We start from the raw sequence: 19,486 nt of genomic DNA on the forward strand, positions 1-19,486 counted from the left end.
CCCCGATGTATTTTGGCTCTAGTCCGTATGGCATTCTATTGTGTTTAAAAGCTGGGTGGTTAATAAGAATGTGTCCGATACTCAGTGGTATAACCTTGACATGAGCTTATTAAATTACACTATGTTGTACCTAAAAGCTATAATGACTAACACTTTTTGTGGTATTTATAAACAATATTTGTTTTGTGTAATTCTTCTAAACTCACATCGAACATCTATAGCTGACTTGAATCCTCTAGAGTTGATTGTGAACTCCTGATTTTAGTTAATAATACCCTTTAGTATAACTGACGTATAATGTTATTGAATTACATTTTGAGGGCCTTAAGGACTATAGTTTTTTTTAAAACCGAGCAAAATTAAAAAAAAAAAACTAAATTTGTCAAACCAAAACTGAAACAGGACTTGTACTTCCGCCTAAAAATTGAACTAATCCAAATTCCAAAAAATGAACCCTGTTAAAAATTTAGGACTAATAAATTCAATTTTGACATATTATTTGTGTACCCACTTACGCCAAATTTTGAAATAAAAATTGCCCACTACGGTTGCTTATATGCTGCATTTCGGCGATTTAATTGCAACGTTTTAAATCAAAAAAGCTCTTTGGCGTTTAAACATTTCTCTGTTGAACGGTTTTTATCGCAACTTTATTTGTGACGCGTCAGCTTGCTTATCCAAACCACAAAAACATCGTTTTTTTACCCCGGACAATTATAACGTTTTAAAGTTATTACTTTTAACGTTATTTATATTTATTTAGATTTTAGATTAACATGAGTTCTGGCGTTACTGTTCTGCTCAGCTAAAGTTCTGTCTAATTTTCAACTATAAGATCAAACTGTAATGTAGCGTAAATATATGCTGTAAAATACCCTACAACAATGCGGTTTACTTGTTTCTGCACCAAACTGCGCGTTAAGTTAGGCATTTCTCGGATTTCGTCCATAAACGTGTACGTGGAAACCGTGTTAATAGTAGTCACGGACTTGTATTCTTACGCGCCTAAACCACGAAAATCAAAAACGAATTTGCGGGATAATGTGCATATATGTTTGGATAAAAACCGAGCCAAACGCAATGACACATCATCTCTTCAACATTATAATCCTTATGATCATTGCCAAACGGTAATTTGAGGTTCGTGTCCCATTTCAGTAACCCATAACATCCATGTTCCCGGTTGTTCCCCGTTTTGTCGATATAAACAGCTGTATTTTCTTAACGTATTATTCACAACCTTAAACCAGCAACTAAAACATACAAATACACCATGTATATTCTGTGATGAAGCCCTTCTGGAGTCGTACTGGCCAATGATAACGGCGCCCATAATACCGTAAAGAAAACACGGCCTATGGTTCCCCCTACAATTGGGGTTGTGTGTACGATTGTACGAACAGGGTACAGCTGGCAACGGTGCCATGGTTGTTTCTCCACTTTCTACCCACTGAGTCTGTGAATAACTTAGTTGGGGGAGCGACAGTCCCGGTATGACCGAGGTCGGATGCATACAATTTTTGTTTAGAGTCTATAAAGTCTAAACTTTAGACCAATAGAAGCTGTTAAATTTATGGTTTTACATTTTTTCATATATTTCATTGTTTAGTTTCGTCTGTTGCTAGTATCAAATCATTTTTGGCGAATTTCCTTATCTCAGTAGCACTGTTTCTGTTTGGTTTTAGGATAGCAAGGTTTGTGTTGAAAATCACTATTTAAGGTTATCAAAAGCATTCGATTATTTAAAAGGCAGAGCCTGTTTTTTTTAGTTTGAGGTCGTCAGTGTCGCTTCAAATAGGCTTTTTTGCTCCTCGGGGACTAAGTCGCCGAGCAACAGGAGCGGCGACAAAATATGTGATCGCTTCTCCACGCAAAACCTCTTAAAGCAGGGGTTCTTAACCTTATTTGTATATTTTACCCTTTTAAAAAAGATAAATATTAGATTTACCCCCAATATATAAAATGGTTCAATTTAAAAAAAAACGAGTAGCAAATTATATCAGTTATGATGTAACAATGAAGTTACTAAGAGATAAGGATGTTGCCAATTAATTAAATTAGCTATCCTCGCGATAAATAATGTTACCGACACTAGATGACTAACTTCGAATTAGCAGTTAATCTGAACTAGGAAAGTAGGTCACAAATACCTATGGCTTGCACACTTTTTCTCTCCTGTCTGATGTGGATATTTTGATTGATAGCTCATTGTCCCCTAAAACGAGAAAATTTACCCCAGGTGAAGAAAAAAAACATAGTTAGCGCAATTACCTGCGTGACCGTAAAGATTAAAATAAGTACATCGCTTGGCTGAAAATAAATTAAATCTTACCACGTTAAGACTTTAATAGTTTTTAGCTTAGTGTAGTATGTTTAGTCACCCAAATTTAGGGGAGTTTGTAGAACGTAGAGTTTTTGTTTTGGTTTTAAACACCAAGGAGTATGGGTTACTGACTTTTTACGCTGAACGCGCCCTTGACCGTAAAATCGTATGCCCATGTGTTAAAAAAAAACCTTTGAGATTACATAACGTAATCAGGAAATTTGCCAATTAGTTTGTTAGTTGTGGTTTGTGTTTTTTTTTATACATTTATATTTTAGGCATGTTAAGATTCTGAATATTGGCCTTATAACACGCGGCCTTAACAAATTTACATTTACCGAAGGTGTATTGCCATGCATAGTGCTTTAAGCGCGACATACGTTAAAAGCCGTGTGCTTGAACGTCTCTTAATTAAACCTATACCCGAGAACAATTTCGCACGAGATACCTTTGTGTGTTTGCTATCTTCGACTTTGTGTTTGGCTTGTAATTATTCTTTGTAATTAATAAGGCACCTGTGTATTACTTTATATTAGCTTCTATAACTCCTTATAATTATAACAGCTTCACTAGCTGTACGAAACATCAGATCATCAATTATCAAGCACATTTCAGTTTACAAATTCTGCCAACAACACAACACATAAACGAGCGTTTAAACGAAATGCACGCAAAGCTGTACAGTTAAGATCAAACTGCAACCAATTACTGCAAAGTAACACAACTCCGAATGCACCAATTCGGTGCAAAAGTTCCCCCTTTGTCATTTTCACTTTTCCGTCCATCCCCACGCGCTGTCTTCAGTATACACTGGGAAAGGGTGGTACTTTGTCGAGTTCTTGTATTCCTTGATCTTCGCAAGAGAGTCGAAGTTGTCCACGTACTGCTTGACACTGGGATACTCGTCCAGCACATCTGGGTAGCAAAGGCGCAACTGGTCTAAGTATTCACACATTGCGAAATCAACAAATGTTGGATTTTGCCCTGCCATCCACGCCTGCCTTTTCAGGACCTTTTCCATGCCTTCCAGCTTTCCTTGAATTTGATCTTTGTAATTCTTGCGACCTTCCGGTTCAAATTTCACGTGCCCGTCGTATAAGGCTCTCATGAAATTGGTCCGTAAATCTTGTACAACCCCTTGAGCGATATCAGCTTGTTGTATTTCTTCCTCAGTCAATGGTAAGAGATCTTTGTGCTTTCTGGCCAGGTACCTCATGATTGCAAAGCTCTCGGTAAGCATAGTGTCGCCGTCCATTAGGTAGGGAAGGTTTGGAAAGTCGAAAACCTTCTTAAGCCTTTGTTTTTCAACGCCAAACCAGTCTTTTTCACCCTCGTCGTTCGTTTGAAGTTTTTTATGCATGTATTCAACTCCCAAGTACTGCAGCATTAGGACTATAGGCTGGGCAATGCCCCGAATATCCCAATAGCAAAGCGTAACCGCCGACATTATAAACAGTAGGGTATTCTGAAACAAAACATAGAAAGGTTGACGTATTTGTATTGCTGCTTTCTGTCTGTATCTGCCTGGCTGTTCAGTTTGTCAGGTTTCCCAATTTAACAAAGATTTATCAACAATTTCCTGAGCTGAGCATTGTGGCACAGTGGCGTAAAATAACCTAGGTGAGAAAATGAGTTTCCGTATACATACCACTTAGCTAACGTGATGTTACCATTATAAAGCCAAAAGTGCTTCCACTTATTAAGCTATTTAAATTGTTTTTAATGCCTAAACATTTCATAAGATCGACAAAATGTTCTATTTTTAATACTATCCGGTTTTCTGGCTGGTGTATTTCATTGAAATGAATACAGAAACATCCGTGTATAGTGTCCTAAAAACCAAGTAAAGCCATTGCCAGTTTTTAAACTGCATTTCCTCATGGGTATAAGAATGGTATAAAATTTGTATGACGACCGACACACTAAAAACCCGCCCATCTAAAATTGCTTGCTAGTCATTTCATGCTTCAAACTTGCTTGCTGCCTATGTGGTAAACAGTTTGTTGAATGTTAGTTTGCCAAGTCGGGATATTTAGGTATGAAATACAAACGCTGGACTTACCGTACGTATTTAACTTCTAAAAATGAAAAATTACTAAAAGCTTCGCACACAAACTGCAAATTAAGTCACCGACTGTAACCTAACTTACCCAATAACTTTTTTTTAATTGCTTTCCGTTTATTCACAAAGCTTAGTTTAGAAAGGCAAGTTTGCAAAACAAACGCACTTTGCCCTATCACTGTACAGCCGACTGAAAGCCAGACAGGATACATTATTTTTAAACTCTAGCGCTCCTTTTTTCCGACCGGGTGTGCAGTGAACCGTGGAATCGTGACGTGTACCTAAAAATTGCCTAGTCATGTTCGGCGTTCACCAGTCGTTGAATGTTTCGTAACAATGGCGCAACAATGCCCATTTTACACCTGTAGGCAAACTGTGTAAAGGCAATTTCTCATGTAATGACATTTTTTAACTATTGTTTTTAACGTGAGCTGATCACACTAAACTTTTATTTTTATATCTATAATAATTGCACGTTAATGTGAGCCTTGCAATAATTTAAGCATATATTGAACTGGTAGTTATTTCATTTTAAGTGATTTTTGTTTAGTATGAGGCTACACTTGTGTCTAAATACTAATCCGTCACCGCGATGCTTTGTTTTTTAAAACTTTTAATACCTAATTGTTTATGAAAAATGCGACTATCGTTTTTTAAGTGATACTGCATTGCAGTTTAGTATATGATGCAAATCGGTTTATGAAAATTAAAAGTTCATAGCTCATTTATTCGCTTATCTCCTGAATAAAATACTTTTTAAACGGAATCAGCCTTCAGTAGCTCATTCCAGTAGATACCTTGTGGCTTGTGCATTTCACGCGATAGTTTAAAATAAGAACTTGTATATTGATCTGCCTGTTAAAAGCCGAAGTCCGACAATGGAAAAATCAAATTATTACGTCGGTGTTACAAAACAAACTTGCTTCCAATTAAAATCCATGCCACAAATTGTATATAGCATATCATTAAGAAATTTTCAATGTCAACACAATTGTTAAACTAACGGGTCTTGCTAATTGTTTAGTTTATATTGTTAGTTTTCTTGCCAATTTTTTCTTTTACAAATGTTGCGACCTCTAGTTTGGGAACCTATGATTCGACGTATGCAAAACCACAGTGATTCAGGTTGCATTTCAGATGGCAACAAATTTTGACATATATTTTCCGACGTTGTGGTAACCAGGTCTGCGAAGTCGGAAAAAAATAACCAGAGTCGGAGTCCGAAACCGGCTAAAAAATAATCCGAATCCGACTCCGGCAAATTTGCCGAATCCATCAAGTCCCGAGCAGGCGCCGAAAATAGAGCTTGTATTTCACCCATTTACGTAACGTACAGCAATTCACTCATAGGTGTGATATAACTCATCCGCCTACAATACGTGGATGAAATATTTCACCACATGATATTTCACATTTAAATTTAGCAGTTTACGGCCCTTTTTCAAAATTTGATACTGCGCATGAGCACATCGAATTCGGGAATCGTGTAGTTTTACGTAGACTTACTCGAGTTCCGAGTCCGACTCCGCAGCCCTGGTTGTAGCACATCTTAACATAATCCGTACAATGATGGCAAGTTCAGTTGCTGTACGAATTTTATTTCTAGGCATAGAAAGCTAATGTCTTAATACCGCCGTTTGAGCAAACAGTCGTGTTTGCTAAGTTTGACATTGTGTAAAGACTATGAGCCCTTTATGTTGCTATATCTATATTAGCTTTTCGTAGCTGTCGAGATATAAACGCTATAATATCTAAACATTTTTATTGCCAATTAAAGGTGACACTCAGTTGTACTAAACAATTTTGCATCACAACATAAATTTTCACAAATTGCAAAGGCACATAATACAGCGCAACCATATTCTGTTAAAGTAGGATATTTAAACAATTGGAATTAGCTATATTTTCCATACTTGACAATTTTTGGTCCAATACCGAAACCAGATATTTTGGACAAAGTTTAAGTGATTCTATCGAATACCAAATGACGTAATTACTATGTTCAAAAAAGCAAAATAGAATAAATTGAAATGTTAACGGTATTTTTTCAAGTTAGATTGCAATTATCTGCTGAAATTCCTGTAAACATTCCCAGTAGCGGGCGAATAAAAGAAATGCATGCAAAGCTGTCCAAATATCAGTGTTTCTTAATCTTTTTTCGCGGCAAGCCAAGTTTAACAGCAAAATTTGGCGACCCAATTCTCTACAATAAACTTTTTGAAAGCAAATAACACACAGCACATTAGCATATATAAGCTCAAATTTGATTATTACAAGTCATATCTTCATATTGTTTCCGCAGTTTTCTCAAGGATTGTGAAATCTTTCCCAAATCCAATCTCAATCAATCTAACTATGTGAACTACTGCAGTCAAGTGGCGATAGAACCCATGGGTTTAAAAAGCACTGAATTAGACCATCAAGCTGCACTTAATTACTGCAAACCTAACGTTGATTCGCAAATTTATGTTTCCGGGGGCGATTTTTACTTTCCTTTCCATCCCCATTGGGCACCTTCAGTCATCACCGGAAAGACTCTGTAGTCAGTCGAGTTCTTGTATTCCTTGATCTTCGCAAGAGAGTCGAAGTTGTCCACGTACTTCTTGACACTTGGGTACTTATCCAGCACATCTGGGTAGCAAAGGCGCAACTGGTCCAAGTATTCGCACAACGCGAAATCAACGAAGGTCAGCTTTTGCCCTGCAATCCACGCCTGCCTTTTCAGGACCTTTTCCATGCCTTCAAGCTTAACTGGAATCTGTTCCCTGTAGTTCTTGCGACCTTCCGGTTCAAATTTCACGTGCTCGTTGTATACAGCTTCAATAAATCCGAGCCTTAGATCTTGCACAACCCCTTGAGCGATATCAGCTTGCTGAATTTCCTTCTCTGCCAATGGTAGAAGGTCTTTATGCTTTCTGGCAAGGTACCTCATGATTGCAAAGCTCTCAGTAATCAAAGTGTCGCCGTCCATTAGATAGGGAAGATTTGGAAAGTCGCAATCATTCTTAAGCTTCTGTTTTTGGACGCCAAACCATTCCTTTTCTCCTTCGCTGTTCGGTGCAAGGGGTTTATGCACGAATTCAACTCCCAAGTATTTCAGCATAAGAACCACAGGCTGGGCAATGCCCCGAATATCCCAGTAACAAAGCGTAATCGACATTTTACAATTAAACGCTGGATTATCTGAAGCAAAAAAATGCACATAGGATAAAACAGGTAACACTGTTGAAATTCGTAATAAGAATATCAAGCCCATATAGAGGTAGGTAGCATTTTGAACGTTTCGAATATCTCTTTTAACATTTTTAACATCTGATGTTAAAAAAAGAGTTATTCGAAACGTTCAAAATCCTACCTACTTCGGGCTTTGACTACAACCTCCAACCATCATGCTACACTGTTATAATTTTTTTTGCTGGTTCACAGAGGCCCGGCTATTCGGTTTGTTACGTTTTCCTTTTTAACTGAGATTTGCCAACAATTTGCTGGGCCTCGGGCACAATGGCGTAAAATACAATGCACGACAATTTATCTATGTGATGGTAAAATCATAAAAAAATGCGCTCGCTAGTTCAAAGCCATTTCAATTAAAATAGAAAAGCCAGAACGTTTAATAGAATAGACATTTTTCTATTCGAATAAGTGGTATAGGTTCTACATTTTTACTGAAATTGCTACAAACTTTCCAGCCATTAGTTTCGAAAGATCTTTTTGAAGCTGCATTTACCTTATGGCTAACAATCGAAGTATTGATTTTGTATAGAACACAGTACAAACCTTGACGAAAAACTGCTAACTAAGCCACTTTGCCTCCGAAAACTGCCAACTAAGCAACGTGGACCGTGACTTGCTCGCTGTCTGAATAGATCCAGATTTGTAAATCATTTACTCACCCGGTGTATTTATTCAGCCTTGGAGGGTTCATTTAGGGTGCAGTTGACTCTATGTACATTGCCGTCCTCTCGGGCTGTACTACCCTGGAACTAACAACTGTACTTTTTTTGTAAAAAACTTTGTGCTACGTCGTAGCTAGTTGTTTCTGTTCCAAAAAAAATGGAATCTATTTATCTACCTTAAACCTTAGAACTATATAACCTGGCATTAGCTCAATTTTTCCTAATTTAAACTAATAGATTTTGCTTTTAAAGTTGTAGAAGAATTAAAGATAAAGCAGCCATAAAAACTCTCTTGTATTCAAAAAACATTTCACATCTTTAAAACCAAACATATTTGAAATTTCTTGATTAAAAAAACAAAACAAAATGAAATAAAACTATTTTAAGTAGGGGCAAAAAACTGAAGTATATCAGATATACAGTGAAACCTTGTAGTCGCATAAATTTATTGGCCTCTTCATCCAAGATTTTAGGGTAAAAAAGATGTCTCAAAGCATACAGTGCCTAAAATTTTACTTACTCGATTTGTAAAATTTTAAAAGCTCGCACACCTCAGTTTGTTTTTGTCTGTTGAATGAAAAAAAAAAATAGTTTTAACTGTCTTAATTATGTTAGCACTTGTCTGTACCTTGTATAGTTTTTAAATTTACTCAGTCCAACCTTTTTCCAACCCCGTTGTGAGCCAAACGTAACCATTGATATAAACGACCCTGGATAATATTATAAAGCAGTGTATGCCACGTTTTAATTGATTTAATCATAAATTTGACACAACAATGTTGCTTCTAGACAATTTAAAACACGTCTTAAATTAGATAGCGATTGATTAAGAGAATTTCAATATCATTTTTGAATACCTAAACCACAGGTTGTTAAACTGGGTCTGTGGACCCTTGGGGATTTGTTCACTTACTTTAAGAGGCCCATAAAGGCCTAAATAAAATCTTCGTGTATATATTCTTCAAAAAAAAATATATATATATTTTTCAATAATTATTTATCTTTCAAGAGTTTTATTAAAAAATCGTCTTTTGGCTTTCTCGTTAAATGTAAAAATTTCATTTCATTTTATTTGCATTTGTCGGAACTGAAAACAGCAGGTTCGTAAGTCTGCTTGTTAAACGGCGTAAATTATTGACGTCATCTCTAAAAAAAAATCATGCCGACCCCTGTCCACGCATAATGCAAAGTTGGTATGCAAAATAAGAGTTGTATAATTGCATGGTTGGATTGGATTTGTTAATTAGAACTATTAAATTATCTTTATATGTATAAAAGTCGGTTATTGGTATGGGGTTATCTAAAACATAAAATATAGGTATCGGTATAGGTCAAAAAAATGATCGGTTAATCTCTGATTTCAATGTAAGCTTTGCCAAACTCATCTTTTCATTTTTTTTATAAATAAGTTAAAAAAAAAATACAAAAATGAGTCTAAATAAGTTTTCATACCATTTGTTAAATCACTGCCTTGTATAAACCTCATTAACCACAGGGATTGCCGCTTGTGTTTTTTAAAACTCGTATATAGTAAAGCCACCACAGTCCACAATGGTTTTATCTACTTTTACTGTTTTAATAAAAACGTTTAAATTCCCGTCAGATATTTAACAGTTCGCTTTTTGTTCAACAGCACCCACGGCGAGTTGGATCGACGCCAGAACCTACTGGACACTTTGACCACGAGGGGGCGCATTCTGAACGACGCATCGGACGCCAGGGCCGGGTCATTCGACCACCACCAAATGGAAAGGTGAGTCGCGGACACAAGCGCAAATCACCGTCTGTTGCGTGGCTCACAACCACGTGGAGTCAGTTGTCCGACTCTGGTCAAATTTGCCGCTTCGTCGAGTCCGGCTCCGACTCTACAGTCTGTATTTAACCTATTTACTATAGAAATGTCTACTTTAATTTTGCGATTCTACCGTGAATTGTAAATTTATCTTAAAATAGTAGATTAACAACTGAAGGTTAAACTTCCAACGCTAAAGCCGGTCTTAGCCTAATAGTAGCCTTACAAAAGTTTCCTTTATACATTTTAATTTCATCTTTATTTCTATGTTACTTTTTGTATAAAATATCGGGTATCGGTATTGGAATAAAATATCAAGTATTTTACATCTCTATTTTGTCGCTTAGATATCGTAATCCGTCGACCACGTCTGATCGATAATTTTCGCTCGTGTGAATTGTCTTGGTGTCAATGATTGTTATCAAATGCGTTTCGTTACACAAAGATCAACATAACAAAACCATGTTTATATTGTTTGTTTTTTGGAAAGAATAGATTTACGATTTTACGTCAGAGATGTAAAGCCGCCGTGCTTTCGCATTTTTCTCTCCAGTTCTTATAAATTATTTTTTTCAGGGCGGCACTGTTAGCGGTGGATTCTTCAGACGAGGTTGGCACCTTTACAAACCCGTGGCTTGAAAGTGACGAGCATATTTCAAGTTTGACTGCTGACGAATTCCGACAGAGGCAACAGCAAGTTATGAGAGGTGAGAGCTCAATTCCTTACCAGACTGGGTTCTTTCACCGGATCCCTTAAGGTAGAATCCTGCCATTTTTCCCTGGGTAACACTGTTTTTTTTTAGGGGGGTGCAGTGAAATACTAAAGTTATTACAGACATTTACGCTCATATAAACACCTACACCATTAACCAAAAAGGTAAAAACGTTAATCTTCTGCCGCGTAGTTCAACTCTGGCCCAAGTGGCGGCACCGCCTTCCTGAGATCGATTGCCCCGAGGACTGGGTCTGAACATTACTGACATTTCCGGCATTGCCGGCATTTCTAACATTTCTAACATTTCTAACCAATGGAAAGAAAACGGCACTACACGTTCACCACTTACTTTACTTTTTTTCTTTAGTTCAGTAAAAAAGAGCTCAAATCTAAGGTATCCTATACCGGGACTTGACAAATTTTCCAGCACGTGGGCCGTATAACACGGGATGAGATTTTGTGGATTCTGCGAAACGCTGCTTGCTATTTCTAAACACCTTACCACCGCAATTATCCGGCACCTTCACCTTTTCAAAAATATTTTTAAACTATAATGCGACACTTTTAGTTTATTGACGCTTCGCCAGCGTTTGTATATTATTTTATGTTATTAGATGCATTTGGAAAAACTATTAAATTACATTTCCACACATTAAAAGGAATTTGGAAAAACCTTTGGAAAGGCTTAAATCAGTCAGCCGGATCAGGATTATCGTTTTACCGGAGGTCGTAAGTTCGAACCTCACCGCAGGCGCAGACTAGTTGTTTTTCTAGCCTGACCTTGCTTCACTACATTTTGGATCAGGCTGACTAATATCGTAAGCCTTAAGGCACCTTGTGTATACTTTAGAAGGGTTTGATTACAAAATACGCGTTGTGTATATGTATGTTACAGTTGTTAAAATTATATAGATTTTTCAACATTTTTTTTAATAGGCATATGGTTGTTGAAAACGCTATTTTTCTTTGATTTTACTGTTTAAAAGAAAAGGTTTCAATCACGCAATTCTTAACATATCATTTATTGTTTTTTCTTAAATTACTTTTAGAATTTAGTTCAACGAAAAAAACTGCAAAGGCCTAGTTTTCAAATAAACGGATACGAAAATTTGTTGTGTAACCTTTTTTATATAATGGTGACTTCTGGGAAGCATTACGTTTTGTTGGATATTTCAAATTTGTTCCTTCTTTTGAACAAGATTCACGTTAACATTCAGAAGACCTGTCATTCGTATCTACGTTTCAATAACCCTGCAGGTCGTGAGTTCGAATCTCACCGCAGGCTAGTTCTTTTTCCAGCCTGACCTTACTTACACTACTAGCCTGATCAAACTGACTAATTACGGTAGGCATCTTGTGTATTATTTAAGGTATACCGTTATCGTTGGCCAGTACGACTTTAGAAGGGCTTGATCACAGTATACGCATTGTGTATATGAACGTTCCAGTAACTTTTACACTGGTTTGTATTTTCCAGAACAAGACGAAGGCCTCGACAAGCTATCTGACGCCCTCCGACGGCAGCGCAACATCGGCCTCGATATCGGAGATGAGGCTGATTACCAGACTGGTGAGTTACCTATTGTGATGTAACAAGCACTTTGATAGCGTGTGTGCAAGAAATCGACTTTTCGATTCGCATAACACGCGCAAATTTCCATTTTTTTCTTTAAATTTTTTTTTTGAAAAAGTATGTGCATATTTTCTATTAAAAAATCCGGTTCTGTTTAAATAGTAAAGTGACCAGCTTTTTTTAGAACCTTTGTAAATTGACGCTTGGTGGCGCAACAGCGTTGTGCTTTGAGCTCCGAAAGTTTACTTCACAAATCTTAAAAATGCGAATTAAACCTTAAAATGAGTCATGCATACGTACACTTAGCAGGCATCGCAATTTAAAAAAAAAACGAAAAGTAAAACTATGAGTTTAAAAACCCGAGTAAAATACAGGGTTAGAACTTTAGACAACGGAATATATATTTAACCGATAAAACAGATTTTTCAGTCCCTGTATTCATAGAAAAATGCATACATAGCAGGTGGTGGGTAACAAAAAAATAATTAAATTATTACGAAAATAAAAAAATGATACACCGAAAAAAGTTTGTATACGTTGATAAATACACAATAGACACAAAACTTAGAGATCTATTTTGTAAAAACTAAAAACCGGTTTTATTTATTTTATCATTCCTCGCCAGAAAGAAATATCGTGAACTGGCAAAAAAATCTAACTCCGAAGCAGCTGAATTTCAATTTGTGCAATGTTGCCAAGCACGGGTCGTTTGTGTACGTGACTTGATGCGTGACATCAATGAAATCGAATTGAAATTCTTCCATTCGCTTTTTCCCAACTCATCTACATAGAACTTTTGGGTGGGCTCTTCAAAACGTCACTACCTTCTCTCCCAAAATCACAAGCGGTGAATCAAAAAGCTTATTTAATAACCCGTGATTTTGCCCCTTTAAATGGAATTTATATGCTCCTTATAAAGAATATATGCTCCTTATAAAGAATATATGCTCCTTATAAAGAATATATGCTCCTTATAATGAATATATGCTCCTTATAAAGAATATATACTCCTTATAAAGAATATATGCTCCTTATAAAGAATATATGCTCCTTATAAAGAATATATGCTCCTTATAATGAATATATGCTCCTTATAAAGAATATATACTCCTTATAAAGAATATATGCTCCTTATAAAGAATATATGCTCCTTATAAAGAATATATGCTCCTTATAAAGAATATATGCTCCTTATAATGAATATATGCTCCTTATAAAGAATATATACTCCTTATAAAGAATATATGCTCCTTATAAAGAATATATGCTCCTTATAAAGAATATATGCTCCTTATAAAGAATATATGCTCCTTATAAAGAATATATGCTCCTTATAAAGAATATATGCTCCTTATAAAGAATATATGCTCCTTATAAAGAATATATGCTCCTTATAAAGAAAGTCTCCAAAAATCACGACCGCCTCCGATACTGTGTGACGTAGGTAAAAGTTAAAAACCTTTTAAACGAGATTTGTTTCTCTGCTGTAGTTTTAAGTTAATATAGTGTTTCTCAGCTTTTTTACGGCGACCCAAAACTGAGCGTAAGTTTACCAGCAAAGCTTCGGCGATCAAGTTATCTTCGCTTAACTTCTTGCAAGCTTCATGTGAAAAAAACACATAGAAAGCAATCACATTGATATATTCGAATCTGGAAAGTATGACCAATGTCTTCGCATTGTTTCCCCAAGTTTCTCAAATTTTGGTTAAATTTTGCTCGTCATATAAAATCGCTGCAGTCGGCGACCCAGCAAAATCAAAGCCGACCCTATTTTCGGTTCGCGACTTATAGGTTGAGAAACACCGAGTTAACCTAAAGAAGGGAAGCTTAAAAGTACGTTAGGTTTGGTAGTTCGGTATAGGTGGCCATCTCCAGACAGGTGTCGGTGTTTTGGTCTTTTTTTCGTGTTTTGTTCTGCCCTGGCGCAGTCTCCGAATCAATAGCAAACAGAGCTGGCGTGTGCTTGGCCTTCTTACTGCACTGCACGGACTATTTATTTGCCAAAAAATGCGGACCACAACAGACGGCAATCCCGCACGACACGCGTATATAGTTGTACGGTGAACTTCAAACGCCAAATCTCCCTTTTCCGCACAAGACTGGATTTTAGTGCTTTTATTTTGAGAGCAATCGTGGAAATGGGCTTTTGGAGGAAATTACAAATTTTAGCGTTCGGTGGTATTCTAAAGAAGGCGACTTGAATAGGTTATCCAAAAGTTGGTTACCAATTACAATTACCAGATGAGATGTGTTTGAGTATTATGGCAAAGTATAGGTTGCCAAATTAAGTTGCGTTTTCTCCATTCTTGATACATTTGCTATGCTAGACATTGTTGCAGTTTTAACTTACATAATTAAAAAAAAATGGATGAAAATATTAAATAATATTCATCAAACTATGGAGTAAAATGGTTGGATTTTTATGTTTAAAATAAAGAAATAGTTATTCGAAACGTACAAAAATGTTACCCACTTCTATATGGGCTTTGATATCTCTACTTCGTTTAAAAGAACAACAAGAGTAACATAATTTACTTATTTTAGCTTCAGTAATTTGGCAAAGATTCTTAAGACAACATTACATATGCACTTTCAAAAGATTTTAGAAAAGCCTGAAAGTCCCTAAAAGTTCAAAAACCCTAGGCATGTACCCATTTTTTTTGTGAGCCACAGTGAAAACGGCATAACGACAACAAGCAAATACCACGCACGGCTTATTCACATCTAACAGTCAAGAAAAACAATTACCTTGACGGACACCGAAATATCTCCAGAGTAAAACCACTTGTGTTTTTAAGCACGACGCGGTATGAACTTTGTTTGTTCAGCGAATACTCAACCTTTCGCCATAAACTTAATCCACATGGCTTTGACATTTAGGGAAAATGGCAAAATTCCGATAGGTTTTTGTCAGCCGAAAAGGTTTGGAATTTCATCAGTGTTCTGTACCAGAAGGCACCAATTTTTTCCATAAAAAATGCGAACGAAACCTCTAAACCAACGGTTGTCAACCAGTGGACCATAAAAACATTTGAGGTGGGCCACAGACCAATTTAAAAAAGCTAAGATTTAGTTTCATTTGTGTCACTATATTTAATTTTACAGGAATAATGGCTTGGGGAGAAATAAAAAAGGAATGTAAATTTATTTTTCAGCCGCAAGTATCTCACTTATGCACGGTTGAATAAATAATCTGTTTTGAAATATGTTCTGTTGTGTTTTGTTCTAAACCTATTTACAGTTTTTTCTTTCATAAAAAATTATTAGGCCACAGAATTTTTTTGCAACGTAAATAGGCCACGAAAGAAAAAAAGGTTGAGAACCACTGTTCTAAACGCTAAATACAACAATATCTCTTGCGACAAATTGTATTAAAATTGTGACAAGCTAGATATATGTTAGTAAACATGTTATGATTTTTTTTAAGGAATAATGTTTTTTTAAACCGTTTAAAAATAGTACAAAAGAGAATCGAAAACATAATTGTTGGGTGCAATAAATGTGGAATACATTTCTATAGTATATTTTTTACAAATGTATGTTTATTATGCATTAAAACGGCCCCGAAAGCATCACAAAGAGGCATAAGTTACAGTAGACGAGAAATACATCTATGTTATTCTTTTTAGAGATTTTTCAAGCATTTAAACAGACCCAAATGTATTACATATAGTTGTATGTTCCTTTAGACGTGAAATACATCCCCAATATTGTTTTACAAATGTATGTTTTTAAAACGGTAAAACAGTCCAACTCTCATAGAGCTGTATGTTTCAATAGACGTGAAATACACCTATGTTATTGTTTTTGCTTGGGTCACTTTAGCATTTGATACTTAAGTACACACTTTGCGCGCAGAACTCATAGACGACATCGCGCAACGAGTAGGTCACACCGAGTCCAGAATACAGCAGCAGACTCAGCGAGTCGGTCGAGTGATGAAGAAATCGTCTACCTGTGGTGAGTAACTCGTTCCAACTCGTATTTCTGCTCGTATAGATGCCAACACGATAAACCTTCAATAATAATTGTAAATTTAAAAAATCTTTTTGAATTGAAATATACAAAAACAGTTTAGGTTAGTTCACTTTTTTACCATGCGAAAAATAACGTATGTTTAGATATTTAGGAATGATTCTTGACGGGAAACGCCAAACTTTAAATGTGAAAAGTCATAGGTACATTTCCCAAAATTAAAAAAAAAATAGCAACATTACAAGTATCCAACGCCCACGTATTTTATTTTTAGAAAAATAAGTCATAAAAAATTATAACGAAACTAGCTTTGCGTAAATTGTAATTTGGACGTGGTGAACATCCTTGCCTATTTAAAAAAAATTATAAATGAAATGTATTTTTTTCTATGGTGATTACAACCTTTTTGTATGCGTCACTTTCAAGCAACTGCATAAATCATAATGCAACATCTGTTTTTGAAACTTTTACAATTGTTTTAAAAGATCCATAGGGCATACTTGGTTCTTCATAACAATATTATCAAGAAATTTCAATTAAACTTGTCATATTTCATTTAAGTTTGTCAAAAAAGAATTTTGAAGCTATAGAAAAACATTTTATTTAAAAAAAAATCTTACCATCTTTCTGGAAACGCAGTAAAATCAGCTCCAGACAGATAAACTAAAATGGCGAAATCACGCGATAAACAAACGAAATTCCTCGCGCCGATCGAATATCACCCTCATTTTTTTCTTCTGAAAATGGAGCGAAGTCGCGAAAGGGTTTTATTTTGGTGCGCACGCGACCAAAACGTCGACGAATTCCGCAGCTGGTGCGGTTGAAATGTTTGCTGCCAAACGGGCGCGCTAATTTCGTTGATAAATGGCCGCGCGAAAGATAAGGCTTTAATCGCAATTTTACGCTACTACATCAGCATTACCGCCCGCACCTGCGACTCTGGTTTTCACGCGCGCAGGAATTTACGCTCAAAGTCACCGATAAGTTAAATGGCCGCTAAAAAAATTGGCTTGTTTTCAAAGCCAATCGTAAACGAGGTTAAATTTTTTTTGTGCCCAATTTCGGTATTGATTTTATTTGGAAAAATTTCTTGTGATTATTGGTGTCCGTTATTTCTTCATGCATTGCGATTCCCAATATTTTGTAAAAAAGTGCAGCATTCTGATTCGATACGAAATTACAAAACGTGCAAGGGAAATGTTTTCAACGTTGTAGTGTAAAAATGGCGTTACCTTGAATTGGACTTTCACTATGTTTTGCGTCAGTTATATTGTAAGTTAGAAAACTCTGCGTTTAAAGGCATACCAAGACTAAAATGCAAAAATAATTTGGGTATCGAATCGGCACCTATATCACCCAAGTATCGGACGAGTACCGATATTGCTACTTGACTTCAGGTATCGTCTCCAATCCGATATTTTAGACAACCTCACTGGATATCGATACAATTTGAAAAAATAAAACTTGCCTAATTAATAAAGAAATTAGAAAGGTTAACTGAAATGCGTAATTTAAATATCAAAGTTCATACAGACGTATAGGTAGCATTTCAAACGTTTCGAATAAATCTTTATTCAGTTTCAACCTATAGTGATAAGACACTCTTGAAAATGAATAAAGAGCTATTCGAAACGTTAAAAATAATTCCACTTCTGTGTTGGCTCTGATATTCTTATCACGTCTTACTACAACCTCCAACCATTATGCTCCAAAACTGAGATGGCTCGGTAATAATTCGCTTACATGCATTTCGCATTTTCTTTTATTTTGTTTTCCAGCGCTGTGGACGGTCATTTTACTTCTTTTCGTCGCAATTGTCGTCGTTATCGCCGCCGTGCCTTCGCGTCACAAATAGCCCTTTATGACGTCACTTCTGCGCGTTGATGACGTCATCGTCGCTCCGTGCCTTGCTCACGCCAAATCGTCACGTGATCTGAACTCGTGCACTTAGGTTTACAGTTTGGGTTATCCACTGTCTTCTGTAATTGCGCTGCTTCAATGAAAAGGCTTATTTTCGTATTGTAATATTCCTATTCATACCTTATAGCATGTTACACCCAATCTTCTTAACTTGGCCGAGTAGAAATAGAAAAAAGGTTACTATTTTAAATCACAATATAAAGACTATTGAAATTTTGACAAGCCTTCGCACAACCGTGCTTCATCAGGTCAAAGTACTAATCTGGAAATTAGGAAGTCTTTTTTTTCTCTACTTTGACCTGATGAAGCACGGTTGTGCGAAAGCTTGTCGAGAATTCATTAGAATTTGTCTTTATGTAGGGTCACCTGATTATCGTATTTAGAATTAGACAAGTTCGACAATTTACATAGATTAATTATTTTACATGAATTTCTGATCTAATTACACAGCTATACACTTAAGTCTGTCGCTTAGCTTTCTATTTGCCTTCGCCATCTGATCAGATTTGAAGATTGTTAGTAATTAATATAGCTTCTCGTCCGCTTGTGTAGTTGGCTATTTCACTTCCCTCTTTATCGTGAAAAGACGCTAATACGGTCGTATGGTCGCTTCGCTTGCATGATTGACGCTGTCTCTTTCTGATTTATTTTTATTTTTGCGGTCCGCCAACACAGATTTCCATGCAGGAATTTTTTTCGTTTTGACTAGAAAATTGTGAGTTACTCGTACATGATTTTTTTTTTCTCGTAGCAATTTATTAATTTAAAATTATTGCTAATGTTTGATTGCGTCCCTAAAATTGGATTTTGATTCGCCCTCGCAATTACCTTACTTGTTGTTGTACAATCTTGCTAAAAGCCTGATGCTGTCTTGCGTTATGAATCGATTGCAATATATTTATTGTCCTGTCTTCACAATTGTGTGGCTGCAAAAACGAGTAGGTTATTATAAACAGATTCTATTAAAGTTATTAGTCGGCACATTAGGCAAAAATATGTACCAGGTTACCCAAATCTTCGAGTTGAATATTTTTTACTAGGGATGTTACAGTTGCGTCAGTCAGTTAGTTTACCTGTATCCGTTGTTCCACTCTAACTAAACCACAACCTCAGCCAAACCCCAAATTGAATGTAATTTTTTAATGTGTTTGTTACCCTATCGTGTGTTTTTTCGCGCAAATTTAGCATAATCAACCGGTGGTTATTAGTTATTAACAGTGCGGCGCAAGT

The 19,486-nt window shown here is 36.1% G+C and overlaps 1 protein-coding gene and 1 pseudogene across 1 annotated transcript in view; one reads left to right on the forward strand and one right to left on the reverse strand.

Annotated features, from left to right (window-relative positions):
- The window catches only part of LOC146138748 (syntaxin-8-like), a 30,088-nt gene extending 11,633 nt beyond the window's left edge, over positions 1–18,455 (forward strand). Inside the window, exons 3-7 of the mRNA XM_083393484.1 lie at positions 9,915–10,034; positions 10,650–10,780; positions 12,266–12,358; positions 16,220–16,321; positions 18,115–18,455. Of these exons, the coding sequence (XP_083249610.1) occupies positions 9,915–10,034; positions 10,650–10,780; positions 12,266–12,358; positions 16,220–16,321; positions 18,115–18,191 (523 nt within the window). The 3' untranslated portion in view covers positions 18,192–18,455. The remainder of the gene's footprint in view (positions 1–9,914; positions 10,035–10,649; positions 10,781–12,265; positions 12,359–16,219; positions 16,322–18,114) is intronic.
- Positions 3,085–3,784, reverse strand: LOC146138750 (glutathione S-transferase Mu 3 pseudogene; annotated as a pseudogene).
- Positions 18,456–19,486: the final 1,031 nt, after the last annotated feature.

The sequence above is a fragment of the Ascidiella aspersa genome, chromosome 7 (assembly GCF_963924565.1).
Source record: "Ascidiella aspersa chromosome 7, kaAscAspe10.2, whole genome shotgun sequence".
Lineage (NCBI taxonomy): Eukaryota > Metazoa > Chordata > Ascidiacea > Phlebobranchia > Ascidiidae > Ascidiella > Ascidiella aspersa.